The following is a 14,741-nucleotide window of genomic DNA, read 5'->3' as shown; positions in this document are numbered from 1 at the left end:
AAGAATACTTGGGATACTTAAAAATATTCTAAGGAGTTTAAAACACATCTGACTACACACAACAATTAACAGGCTGGTAATAGAGCACCTGTCAAATTACCTTTGGGTTTATAGCAGGGAGTGGGTATGATGCATTCCTCTTTTATGTGGGGCTTTGTTTTTGGGCTACAGCCTCCTGTGTGCATTCCTCGATGGTCGATGCAGAGGACCACACGGTATCTGAGGCCCTGGCCACATGTCACCGTGCACTGGAAAGAGATTGCAAGAGAGAGGAGACTCGTAGGCAAAGCTTTGTTTACTTTTCTTCACTTCGCACCTAAAACTTTTAATCTAAGTTTTCTTTTCTTTTTTTTTTTTCCACACGAGGACTCCTGGTAAACTTACACCATTTCTTACCAGTCAAGGGATCTTTGTTCTATTTGGCTATTTGAGGTGGAGCTCGCTGAAAATTAAATCACTTTCAATTCCATAGCTTTGGATTAATCAGTCAGCAATGTTTAAGTACTCACTGTGTGCAAAGTCTCAAACCAAGCACCAAAAAGAAGAAAGGAGAAAAGAGACTGTAGAGTGTGCTTAATTTTGCTTACCAACACTGTATTTTATTTAGTTACTTTGCTAATGACTGCTACTTCCAAAAATATGGGAAAATACCTCCACATGGATATTAAAAAATTTAAACTGCGATTATAGCTAAATCATATTGCTGCATTGTCAATCCAATTGATTACATTGAAAGGCAAAAATAATATTTAAAAGAACAGATTGAATGACCAGATGCCCAATGTAGATTGCACCTCTAATGGTTCCCCATGTCTGGTAACGTGTCTAGATGCAGAAAATGTCACAGCTCTGATCTGCTGCCATGAAGCCACAGGGCTCAGTGAAGTCTTTTGTCATTTCTGAGGCTGAGGGCACAATGGCTTATTTCATCTTCCTATTTCCTTTGCCACTTTCCTTTCTGCATTAGCAGTCAGGAAACCCTGAATGACATTTTATGTTTAATTACAGCAGGTTTCCTAACATCTGTAAGTTTTTTGTTTTAATTATCTTACTTCATTCCAATTTTAATTTTTGTGCTATTTTCATTTCATCTTCCCCCCTCCTCCAATGACTAATGTACATAGTTTTAATATTAATCCACTTAGACTCTTTTGGATACAAAGCATAATACATACAAAATGAAATCAAACTTCTGGTCTACTGAGCTCTATCATCAAAGCAGCTTTTACAGATTTGGGATCAGTCATTCAGCCTCAATTACCCTCGAAAGGCAGTTGCTTCCTCTTTGCCATTTGAGGGAACATTGTCTGGGGAACAATAGAGGCTTCTTGAAGAAACTTGAAGAAAGACATTTTAAAAAAAACATCATTTACTTTTGGTCATGCTGGATTTGGGGCATTCCTACTCCAGGAGCTAAGCTGGTAGGCTTCTAGACACCTCAAGAAGTGTGGAGCTGCTCAGGGTACCCGGTGGGGCCATGATGATGAGAGGGAAGAGTGGACTTACTCTCCTAATGAACAAAGAAAGAAGGCACAGTTACCGGAGACCACTCCTGTGCCAGCCATTTAGGGCAGTCAAAAATGTTGCAGGGCTGCGCGATGGGCATCTTAGGGGTGTACATGCATTTCCACTCTTCCACTGAAGTGACATGCCCCTGGATGTCCTCCTCCACGCAGGAAACTGCCCGGCTCTGGATGCCCCCCCCACACGAGGAGGAGCACGCGGTCCATGGGGTGGCCTCCCACCTACAGAAGCAAGGGGAGTCATCAGGGCAGACATGCACATTGCTAAGCCTCCTCAGTGACCAGTTGACCAACCCATTCCCCGTGCCTACTGGTAAAATCAGGTTCTGAGAGGCTAAGGTCCAGAGAACCAAAAGCCATCTATTGCCTGAAATCTGATGAGTGAGACAGAAGGATTCAACATTGGCAAAAGGGCTCTGCAAACCGTGAAGCTCTACACAAATGTAAGCCATTACAGTTTTGAGAGCTGTCCAGAAGGATATCAGTGCTGTCTGTAACCTACTCAGAAGATGTAGGATGTAGTTCTATCCTTCTCCCATAGTTTCAAGATATGTGTATATAAAATGTATTTTCATTAAACCCATTAAATATCCATCTCAAGACTAAAGTGGTATACTCAGTTAACACTAATGGTTTGCACCTGCAGATACTTTTTTATTTTCAATGTAATACTTTATTACTTAACTTCTAGGTTTTTTTTTTTTAATAGAAGAAGCTCATAAAAGAGAAGGTAAACAAAAGACCCTCTCTTTTGCTTCTGCAATCGTCAGCTTTGGGACTACATAGATTCAGCACAATTCTGATGTTCAAACTGTGCTATCATTATTAAGCTGAGGAGCAGAAGTGTTAATATTATCTACATATTCCCTAACTGTTGAGGGATACTGGTAGGTAGAGTTCCTCCAGTAAATAACTCTTGGAACTGTGAAGAAGTTTGGTTTGGGTTGGAAGGCTAATGGCATCTGAAAGTAGATACATAGTTAAGTAGGGTAGAAAATAACAATATGTCAAAACATTTAAGAGACTTCCACTGAGTTTTTTCAGAGCTTTAAACAGCTCTGAAGCATTAGGTCCCAGATGCAGAGAGATACCTTTGCCAAATTCTCTTCTCTCCTCCTGTAGATTTAGAGAATGTAGAATTTCTAAAAACAGAAACATTGGGACTGAGTGAATTGAGATTATCTTTTTTACATATATTCTGCTTATTGGTGAGGATTGCTAAGGAGATTTAAGATTTCTCTTAGAATTATGAGAGATATAATTTTAATGAAAGAAACAAAATGTCACCGGGTTGATCCATTTGAATAGTTAAAATTTTAAAATATTGCACGGGCACACCATCGAGACATTAATTATTCTGTAGTCAAGTTTTCCGTGTACATTGTGAGTTTGATTTCTCTTCTGCATAAGCCTGAATCTTGTGTTTTTCCTAGTTACAAGGGGTTTTCCCTCACATTTTCTCTACACTGTTAAAGTTTAGGCAACAACTGTTATCTCCACTGCCAAAAGCCAAGATGTGCTGCCAAATACAATATTTTCCCATGTGTATTTCCCCAGGAGACACATAAGAAAATGTCATGGTGGGGAAACTGAGGCCCTCTGTTTGGCCCTTGGGAGACTTTCTGATCTCTTTCAAGAGAATGAAGTAGCTCTGTAGAGAGTTTCTCTTCCCAAGGGCTAAGACCAATTCTCCTTTGTCTCCACACAAATCTCTGGAGGGCTTCCTTCTGGAGATGAATAACAGGCCTGATTCAGATTGAAATTGGGTTGAATACGTAAGTATGTATTCACATTAGATTTGACCTGACAATGAAGTAGGAATATGTTTTTTAAATGTACATTTAATCGCTTAGAATATTAAGATGCCATAAAAAAACACATTTTCTAATTGGTACTCTAAAATTCTCAAGCTTGACCCTACTAAAGGGAGAGTGATTAATTTCTGTCTCAGCACTTGGACCTGACCATAGTGTAATTTCACACATAGCAGTAAGTATCTTTTTCAATGTCAGTGATCATAGAAAGAAAAATGAGGCTAATATTATCTCAAAAATTTGTACTATGGTTCCAGCATACAACTACAGTTCTAAGTGTAGAAAATTATCATGTGAATCCTTGTATAATAATAGGGTTTTGTTGAACCTTGAAGTAAAACATGTCTATGTGCTTTAAAGAAAGCATAACAAAAGCTGAGAGAGATCAGGAGATCTGAAGACGGTAACCAAGTAAGTGCTTGGAATAAAAAAAAAAAGACATATTCAAGAATCTTATCCTGGAGAACACTGAATGAATTTATATATCATACATTTAAACTCTTTTGGCCTTTAATTTTTTTAAACACACAGTGTGTTTAGGAAATTCTCAAATAAAGCAGGATGCACAAGAGTGACATATATTAATTACGAATCAAGATAATTATTCAGACTACATCCTCATATTATGTCCAGATATGTGTTACAGTCAAAGGCTGAAAGCAGGAAAGAACAAGGTAAAAATATGTTAATTGTGTTTTATATCTATACTTGTGTTCTTAAGCCCATTTAAATAATTGAAATTGCCTTGATCAGTAGGTAGCTGCCATTTGAGAACCATTTTTGAGCCTTAATTCTTCTTATGAATGAAAACACAGCTGTAAAAATAGCTTCCATTTACTAAGAGTCTGTCAATATAGCTGAATATCTAACTTTATAACTAGTTCAGTATCAGACATACAAAGGGGTAAGAAATAAAGTTTATTGTTCTTACCCATTGTGATACATAGATATGCCAAGAGTGTATACAAGGACATAGTGCAAACACACACCCAGGAGGATCGTTTTAATATATCATTGGGATTTAGGCATTTGGAGAAAATCCCAACCTATAAGAAATCAATTTTAACCTAATAAAGGCATTAGTTATGCCAGAGAAATATAAACAAGAGAGACCACAGATAAAACAGAAATCTAGGAGTTGTCATTACATAAAAACATAAACTTTATGTTGCTTACTCCTGATGTCCAACTTTACCTTTATCATGAAATAATGAAATGTATGGCTTTCATACACACAGATACATATATCCTATGAACACTTAGTTCACAGATACACAAATTGAAACCAAATGAAATCTTGGTTCAGTTAAATTAATCTTTGCTATTTTCATTAAAATTTTTTCAAGGACAAGAGTTCTGGATAAAACCAGAAAAATGATACATTAGGAACATTCTAAAGCCATTTATTGTCTTTATCAATATAGTCATAGGAAAGTAGGAGGGAGCTGACTAATGACATAGCCACATAGTGAAAGAATTAAAAATAACAAGGAAAACAAGAAGTATATCTAGTAAAAGTCAAATTCCTTTCCTATATGTGATCATCAGGTGAAAAGTGAGTTGCCTGCCAGTCACTAGACATATTTAAGTAGATGCTGGATGACAATTTTCACTTGTATATATGTATTATATAAACATCGATAGATGTGTATATACATGTATGAATACATATGCATTGAATATGTGAATGCATATTTGTGTAAATATATATTAAACATATCTGTGGTATATGGTTGTGATTGTTGGAGAAGGAATGGGAGAATGAAGCCTCAATGGGGAGTTGCACTAGATGACCTTAAGGGACCACTATTTGGATTCTAACTCATTAGGTATTTGGAGATTTTTCCATCAAATCTTTACAGTTCAAAATAAAATTATTTTCTGGGCTTGGTTTAATTTGAGATGGAGCAGGCTGCTGTGGATTACCCCAACCATTTATGATCTGATTTAAACCCTTGGTTCTAAATAGCAGCTGATTCCCTGAGGGCCAAATAAGCAAAGAAAATAGACCATAGGTCTACTTCAATCCCAATTCTAAGTTCTGCTCTCTGTGCAGCTGTTTCCAATGCAGGCAACACACTCAGTAGCTAGAGGATTTTTCAGCTTCTCCAGTTTTCTTATGAATATATTATAAAGGGAACAATTTCTTTTAAAAGTTCCTGAATTACTTTCATTACCTTTTTTCTAGTTTTTAAAAGTACTGAACTTTAAAAAAGCAATGCAGCACATTGAATTTTGTTTAGAAAAAATGTTCCCCAAAATGTTTTGAACAATTAGAATATAAAATTTGCCTTTTGTATTTAATTATAATTTCTTCGAATAAAAAGTGGACATTTAAAGCCCCTATGTAGAATAATACCACATCTGAAATTCCATGTTAGTGGTAGTGCAATAATACTTTAGGCAGTTTGTTTAATAGTTAGCAACAGTGCTTTAATGACTAGGGTCCTATTGAGAGGAAAAATAGAAAAGAACAAAGGGAGGGAAAGAAAGACATAACATAAACCCATACACTGTATCTAATCAGAGTGAATTACTGTGTTCACTCCAGTGTAACTGGATTCTACCTTAAAATGGTTTCTGAACGATAAGCTTACAGTCTGAGCAGGCTAGTATTATACAAAAGTAGAACTCAGGATGGATTGCAAAATATACCATCTACCATCTTAAAAACATATAATCTCTCTCTCTAGGTATATGTATATCTATATGTATAGATAAGCAGCAGAAGACTAATTTGCTAATTCTAACATCAGGATGATTGATTTACGTACCGAGGAAGGGGATGGTAGAGGTCATAAGGCATGATCTGCTTGTATCCGTCACTGTTAGGAACAATAATGCCAACCCTCTGAGTAGAAGGTACACACAATAAAATAAACACTAAATGATTACATTATACAAATTTTTAATACAAATGCAAAATAACATTAATAACTTGTATCTGTAAAACAACACTAAAACAGTTTTATATTTTTATGCCAGCATATGCTTTAGGATGGGGCAAGTTCTTTGAAAGGACACCATTTACTATAATTAGTTCTCTGATCCAAGCAGGAAATACCATTGCAAAGGGTGGTGGCAAGAAAACTTGGCACCTCATCATTAACCATGACACAATAAGGTTGTAAATGTTCTTTAATCCCCAAATTATACATCCTATGAGGTCATTCTTATTATCATCATTATTCATGTTACTTCCAGATGCTCGCCAAGCAATTACAGTAACTGTCTCACTTCTGATGAAAGAGAGAACTATTCAAGTCGGAGATTATGTACCTCAGAATTGACAATACTATGTAACTGCATTAGCTAGGTTTCTTCTCTTGGCAGATCTAGGGATTTCACTAATACCTGGAAAGTAGCCACTTGGGTATTTTATAAGGGGAGGGGGAAACTACTGAACATAGTAGGCAATTATTAGCAAAGGGAAATTTCTTATCAAAATAAAGGTAGGCAGTTAAAATGAGATACTATGAAAAGTGGGTTTTTTTGTCTATGAAATATTATACAGTGTTAACTGCTATTGCAGTGATGGTTGTGGTTGTCACGGCTTGTTAGTACGTCTAGGACCCTGGGAAACCTGTGAGGTTTACAGACAGAGTGACTGCTCATGATCCACAAGAAATATCATAGGCCGTGTGGAAGTTCCTGGAGGCCTTCTTTAGGATCCCAATAAACTACTCTAACCTACTTCACTGATTTCAACTAAAGTCTCCAATTGGTAAGACTGGTGGGTCCCTGCAGAGACCTAATTGTCTGGTTTGTGGCAGACTGATGATTCATGATTTTTGGATAAGACTGCTAGTGCAACAGCACCTTCATCAAGAGTGGGAGATGGAGATGCACAGATGTAGAGCATGGTAGCGCATAAGTGGAAGATGCTTATTTTGCAACTGATAAAAGATAGAAAGCTATTGAAGGAACTCATGTATTCTATCTGTGCCTCTGGGATAGATGGATGCATATATATTTATATATCTATATAATATCTATATGTTCAATATAAATATATCTTTATATTTAAATAAATAGAGACTTCCATTTTTACCCATTCCTCTGATATAAGATGATATAGTAGGTTTAAAAAATATGGCTAGCAAATCCAGGTGTTTAGGTAGAAAGAGTGAGCCACGAGTGTGGATCACAAAGATAAAAACGGCACTGGCTGGAGATGATGAAAAGAAGGAGAGAGAGGGAGATAAAGGGGCCTGCATAGTTTCTGAAGAAATTAGTGAAAGGTAAGGGGATACATGAGAGAAGTCAAATTTTGTTTTTTAAAAAATAGGAAACAAAGCGATTAAGATGGATATCTATTTGCAGGAGGGCAAGTCATTGGAGTACTAACTTATTTATTTTACGTGACTACATTTTCTGTATTTATTTGTGTGAATAAGTTTTTTAATACTCATTTGTGTGAGAGAATTTTCATGATGTGTGTGTGTGTGCAGTGTGTGTATTAACCTTCAGTAACAATGTATACGAAATGGGATGCTGCCTTTTGGGCATGCTCAAAATCCCACAGTTCTTCGCACAAGAATGAAATGAACAGTCTTTAACCTTTTCTGTTTTTTGAGTTAACCATCCTATTTTTTTCTACCTTCTGACAGATAAGAAATCAGGTGAAAACTTAATCCTTCCTTATGTTAGAATCATTCTAACATCTAGTAAGAATCATTTTTACATCTAGTAATAAAGGGAATTTTTTTCTAAAAGGACTATATTTTAAAGAATGCCAATCATCTTCCACAGTTCTTCTAGTAAGTTTGTACATACACTGTTATCTAACAGTAGTCAATTAAGGAATAAATCAAGATGACTTTGAAATTACATTTTACCTTACTCTAGTATCTTTATTCATGATACATCAATTTCTAAATGCAGAAATGCATACCATAGACTTCTCTCCCGAAAAAATTTATGGCTGTAATTTGTCATCTTCAATATTAGAATAAACTGTTGCAGATCTCTGTCAACTGATTTATCAGCTGATGATATTTAAAATGGAGACAGTAACATTGAAGGAGACAAGCTGAAGTGAAGGAGAATATAAGGGAGAGTGTACAAAATTCAAGACGTTGAACTTTGCTTTGGACCGATTTAGAAATTATGTTTTTGTTTGAACAAGGAGCTTGAAACCTGGATTCAGCAAAACTATAGCTATATTTGTCTTCTATGACATGGGTCATGGTGAAGACTCATAAAATGACTCTATAGCACCTGTGAAAACAGAAAGATATCAAAACAATGGTGCTCTGTCCAGTCCTGCTAATGCATATTCGTGTGCACGGGCTCAGCTCTCTCTGGGGTTCATGCCATGGCCCTAGCCTTTCACTACAGGGGGGAAGCAAGCTTGCCTGAAGTTAACTTCCTATTGCTCACCTACTGCTTACTTTTTTTCTTAGGCAAAGTGCGAATCATAAAGAATAATGAAAAATAATGTAATTTCGGGACTTTAAGAAGTTCTCCCCATGTTTAGGTCTCCATGTGGGTGTGTGTGCATATATGCATGCGTTCAGACATGCATCTGAATATGTGGGCTGTGGTGAAGGAGGCAAAAACGATTTTTAAAAATGATCACAAAGGAAAACATAGAAGAAACAGTTGGCTTGGGGGTAAAACTCATTCTCCACTGCCTTCACTATGCTAACCACCACGCCCACAGTTCTTACATTGTTTCTCTTACACTGGGCAGTAACATGATTCCATCTAATATCCCCATCATCAGGGGTTGTGGTGGTAAGAAGAGAAGGTGAGCATGAGCAAGTGATCATTCTGGAGTGATGTGGTATACGTAGAAAAGGCATCCCACCTCATCCTCTAAAAATACATTGAATGACAATTCAGGAGAATGATTCAGTTATGACAAGTTTATATAATGAAACATTATGCAGCACATGGACATAATGGTTTTTGAATCATTTTTAATGACATGAAAAAATGCTCAAATGTAATGTTAACTAAAAATAATTGACTATGAAATAGAATGTATGATACGATCTATAATACTAAGAAAATATATAGATGGGTGTACGTATCTATGCATTTTCATAACTTGCATATGTGTGTTCCTGTGACACATGTATACACACATATGTATACATGCATATATGTGTGCACACACATATATAAAAAACTCTCAACAGTGGTTAGTTATTGGTGTTGGCTTATGAGTATTTTTTGCTTTCTTTTTAAATGTTTTTCTGTTTTCTAAGCTTTCTATAATATATTATCTTTTATAATCATGACAATTAGAATATTCAAGTATGAAAAAATTCAAATCTAAGAAAGCAAAAGACAGAAACTTTGGAACTATGATGTAAGTGGATGAAATGAGGCCATCACCTCAAATTCCATGTGTCACTTCAAGATCACTGAGTCTGTGCAGAAGTGATCTAAGATGTTACTTTAGAACAGAGTCCCCAATGTTAAAAAAAAAAAAAAAAAAAAAGCCAAAATTGGGCTCACACTGCTCAGTTGTAGAATTTAACTATTGTGATACATCTCTCTTTACAAGAAAAATTCTAAAGTAGTTAAGTCCATGGACACCTAATTTACCGGGGTTCTGGATATTTTTGTTTTGTTTTGTTTTGTTTGTTTTTTGAGACAGAGTCTCACTCTGTCGCCCAGGCTGGAGTGCAGTGGCACTATCTGGGCTCACTGCAAGCTTCGCCTCCCGGGTGCACGCCATTCTCCTGCCTCAGCCTCCTGAGTAGCTGGGACTACAGGCGCCCGCCACCATGCCTGGCTAAGTTTTGTATTTTAGTAGAGATTGGGTTTCACCGTGTTAGCCAGGATGGTCTCGATCTCGTGACCTCATGATCCGCCCACCTCGGCCTTCTAAAGTGCTGGGATTATAGGCATGAGCCACCGCGCCTGGCCAGTTCTTTTTATAATGAAAATGAGCCATAAAGATATCTTTTTACGGTTTCAAGGGTTTCTTTCAGTGAATCTCTCAGGACCTCTTGCCTCTTCTCTGGAACTGCAAATCTTCATTTCTGACTTCCTGATAACTAGATGTGCTCTAGGCTTTTCAAGCTCAGTGCATCCCAGACAATTCATTATTTGGCCCTGCTTCTTCTCCTGTGATCACAACTACCATTCAGGCATGGCCATTCTCCTATCCACTGTACACTGGGGCTATCCTCACCACTCAGTTCTTCCAGTTGTCATCTTCCATTGCTGGTGTTGTCATCGCAACACCAGCAATGTTTGACAAGTAGATCTCCTCCTGACACAAGTTCAGGCACTTTCACACCAGTCTCCTAACAAATCAATCCAGTCTACTCTGCTGCCAAAGCACCTAATATTTTACTTCACCATTTAGACGACTCACGTGGTTCCATAATGCCCACCGAAATTTATTAGTCGAATGCTACTTCTCCTAAATTCTTGCCTATTTTCTCTCTTAACATCTAGCCAGAAATTCTCTCTCCTTCTTCTCAACACCCGTAATACTAACTCCTCTCCTCACTTTTAACTGTGTACTGTTGGCTCTTTATATCCATGGATCCTGCATCCATGGATTCAACCATAGCCTGAAAATATATGAAGAAAAAAAATGAATGGCTGCATCTGTACTGGATATGTACAGATGTTTTCTCTCATCATTACTCCCTAAACATTATAGTATAACAATTATTTACATCACATTTATACTTTAAAAGGTACTATACATAATCTAGAGATGATTTAAAGTACACAGAGGGTGTATATAGGTCACATTCAAATACTACACCACTTTATTTTTGGAAGGCACTTGAGCATCTGTGGCTTTTGGTATCTGTGGAGGTGGGGGTGGGGTGGGTCCTGGAACCAATCCCCCATGGATACTGAGGGCCAACTGTACTAACTTCTAACTGTTGCACAAGTTTTTCTTTAGTTTATCACCATGAGTCAGAAGCTATATTGGTTCTTTATTGCATCTCTTAGGACAGTATTCTGCACATAGGTGATTAGTAAATAATCATTGAGTGAACTTATGTCATCAGTGTGCAGATGCAAAGGCAAGTAATGCAACCCCATCCAAAATTAAACCAAAAAAAGCAAAAACAAGTTTTTAAAAGCTAGTTAGGAAAGGAGGGAAAGAAACTCCCTAACTGCCACTGTTGTGCACATATTCAGTCCCACGCCTTGCCTTTTGCTGGCCCTGCCATCTTCGAGAGAGGGCAGTCTGATATGGAGAGTGGTCTGGCAGTTTAGGAAGGCTGTTCTGGCAAGCAGAGGTGATTGCCTGATATGAGCAGAGAAAGGATGGATTAGTGACTGTGCTTCTATCCTGCTTAGGTTACCTCTGTATCTTTTCATTGGCTATCTCCCCGAAATAACACTGAAAGCTTTTTAAAAGATCTTCTTTTCTCTCTCTCATGTGTCTTTCAGATACCACGCTGCTTTGGACAACTCAACCTGCCCTGGACAGTGTGGGGGCCCAGATTCTAGTTGATTCATTTTTACGTTTGCCATGGCACTAAGCATAGAACCTTTCACAAAATAGGTGACTATATTTTTTAAAAAATGAACAAAATTGTGTGTAGTAGAAGGGTCTCCTGTATAGAAAACAATCCTCCATCTTCTCTAGACGACCTTCTATTTCTAGAAATAGAAACCAGTCCATTTCTAAGCAACAGTTTAGAAGAGTGCAGGAGAGAAATAATAAAAAGTTGGAAGAGCTACAAGCACTTTGCTATTTCATGAGAAGCAAAGCACGGAGGATCTAGCGATAATGAGGAAAAGGATCACCTGAGAGGCTGGGAGTTGGAAGGTCAGTACTCCTCTCTGCTACTTTCTTTTTATGTTACCTTGAGTACCTTACATCAAGGTTTGGCCATCTGCAAAATCTAAGTACTGGATGAGATCAGAAGTTTTAAGATGAAGTGAGAGTAGGTGCCTGGAAACCCATGCTATTGGACTGTATCTTACCTGCCCCTTCCTAGTGGCTGCTGAGGGTAGAACTCAGAGCTTAGTGGGCCACAGCTTGAAAACCACTGAACTAAGATAATTCTCTCAAAATTTCTCCTCCTGTAACACTTCATGACTTCTAAAAACACAGAAAACTTCCCTAACATGTACAGAGGCAAGTTAGGATCCCGCAAATAGAAAATATTCTATAATTAGGTACCATTTTTAAAAACCATAAACTAAGCAGCAACATTCATTTATCTGGGCTCCCACTGAAATCAGATCAAAAGGAGTCTGTTTTATGCAGATCTGAAAACAGTTTTTTAGATACAAGTTCATTTTCTGTAATAAACTAAATACTGAAGCGTTTTAATATTTAGGGTCAGATCATTGAACACTTCCTCACATCTACATTTCTGGGGTTAAACATTCTTGGTATTAATGAATGTAATTTCTGAACTGCTTTTAAATAAGTGGGACTAATATTTCCTTGGTCTTTGTTTACTTCTTTCTGTACTGAGTGATTTAGCCATTGTTTGATCTGAGTAAACATCAGTATTTACACTTACATGAAAGAGGCTTGCGTAACCTGGGTATGTGGTCAATTCAAACACTCAGACTTGGCATTGGTGTGGTTAGCAGTTCTGTGCTGGCTGTGCTGTTCTACATTGGGTTGGAACCAGATCTTACAGGTTGCTGAAGGCATCATGCAGAACAAAGATGACTGTGGGATTTGACGGCCTCAAGGCTGCACCAGGGATTAGGTAGCCTGCCTTTATGCCGCTCTTTATGTAGCGATGCTGTGGAACTGGAAGAACTTAGATCCACATCCCAATTTGCTTTTGCAAAGTGGCCCTAATACTTAACCTCTCTGAGCTTCAGTTTTTTCATCTGTAAAATATAGGTGACAACCCCTGACCCGCTAACCTAGGGACTGTAAAACTAAATAAGATAATGGATGTGAAGGCACCTTATAAACTTCAAACAGAAGTGACATTGGGCAAGTTGTTTTACCAGTCTGTTTCTCAATTCAATCATGATAGCTGATGTTTGATGAGTGCTTGACACCTTACTAAGGACTTTACATATGTTATCTCATTAATTCTCACAGTTACTCTCTGACAGGAATATTATGTTTATTTTACAGATGGCAAAACTCAGGCCTAGAGAAGAAGTTACTTAGCTAGTAAAGTCTTTTGGCTACAAACGGACGGATTGAAGTTAAAAATGAGGATGGTAACAATACCTACTCTATTAACTCACAGGCCAATTAAAAGAATTACACAAATAATTACACTTTTAAAAGCTTTGAAGTGTACCATAAGAAGTGATATTACTATTAGGGATGATCCAGCTTTGCAGAAAATTGAATTTCCCAGATAAATGAGTTATAGTTGATTATGTAATTGTCTGCTGATGTGTGGTGTATCTATAAGCATGGGAAGGGTATGATCATGCATTCTGAGAAGCACCCTAACTTTGCTTCATTTATCTCATTATGAATAATACATGAATGTGGAAATGAGATTTTATGGGTGTTTTTTTCTTATTGTTTACTCATTACTGCACAAAATAGTATACTTAAATGAGGTTCATCAAAAGGTAAGAAGTTGTTACTTTTCTAAATCATTTACTTACTGTAGTAAAACTAAAAGACCTCTATAATTAAGAAAACATTTTATTGTACCGTAATTGCTAAATAAGTCAACCATTTTCTTGTCCCTACACTGAGTTTTTTCTGGAGACATACCTGGCCTACATCCCATGTAAATTAAATGGCAATGTCTCACAGCTGGTAAAGTAGAGGTTATCAGACACTTGTGAACTGAGACCTCAGGAGTTGCCAATTATCTTAATTTCTTGTGATCATTATATTTAAAACATCTGATAAATGTGATTTACTCTCAAGATCAGATTTTCCTAGGACTTATAGCTCCTGGTGTTAAAACCACAATAGAGAACCATCTTTCTAGACCCATATAGAATTCTAGAGTTCCATCTTTTCCTTTTACAGATGAGAAAGCTGATTTCTAGAGAGCTTAGGAGTTTCTCTGAGCTAACATCAACATCATCATAACCATGATCTTAGTCATTATAGCTGCTGCAGCTAACATTTATTGAGTGCTTATCATGAGTCAGGCACTGTGCTAAGCTCTTTAAATGTATTATGCCATGTATTCCTCATGACAACTTTATGAGGTAAGTATTGTCATTATCCTCACTTCACAGGATGACAAATCTGAGGCTTAGTGGGAATAAGGAATTTGCCAAAGGCTACTCTACTAGTAAGTGACAGAGCCAGGATCTCAAGCAAGGACGTTTTATGCCAAAGGTCCCACTCTTAAACATCAGGCTATATTGCCATTGACTAGTTGGTCACCAAGTTAGTGTGAGAATCAGGATTTTACATGCCTACTACACATACCACTTGTTCGAATGCAGAGTATTTCTTTATATTTGCATTAGAGTTTAATTGAGACTTTTTTTTTTTTTTTTTTTTTTTTTT

The 14,741-nt window shown here is 37.1% G+C and overlaps 1 protein-coding gene across 3 annotated transcripts in view; it reads right to left on the bottom strand.

Moving 5' to 3' along the window:
- ADAMTSL1 (ADAMTS like 1) overlaps nucleotides 1-14,741 on the bottom strand; it is a 984,547-nt gene that overhangs the window by 221,895 nt on the left and 747,911 nt on the right. For all 3 annotated transcript variants that reach the window (XM_017890111.1, XM_017890108.1, XM_017890110.1), the window contains 3 exons: nucleotides 6,112-6,162; nucleotides 1,541-1,745; nucleotides 101-248 (listed from right to left, as the gene is read on the bottom strand). In XM_017890111.1, the coding sequence (XP_017745600.1) occupies nucleotides 101-248; nucleotides 1,541-1,745; nucleotides 6,112-6,162 (404 nt within the window). The remainder of the gene's footprint in view (nucleotides 1-100; nucleotides 249-1,540; nucleotides 1,746-6,111; nucleotides 6,163-14,741) is intronic.

Source organism: Rhinopithecus bieti, unplaced genomic scaffold, assembly GCF_001698545.2.
Source record: "Rhinopithecus bieti isolate Rb0 unplaced genomic scaffold, ASM169854v2 scaffold_17667, whole genome shotgun sequence".
Classification (NCBI taxonomy): Eukaryota; Metazoa; Chordata; class Mammalia; order Primates; family Cercopithecidae; genus Rhinopithecus; species Rhinopithecus bieti.
The sequence above is the reverse complement of the archived record's forward strand: the minus strand, read 5'-3'. Positions and strand labels throughout refer to the sequence as shown.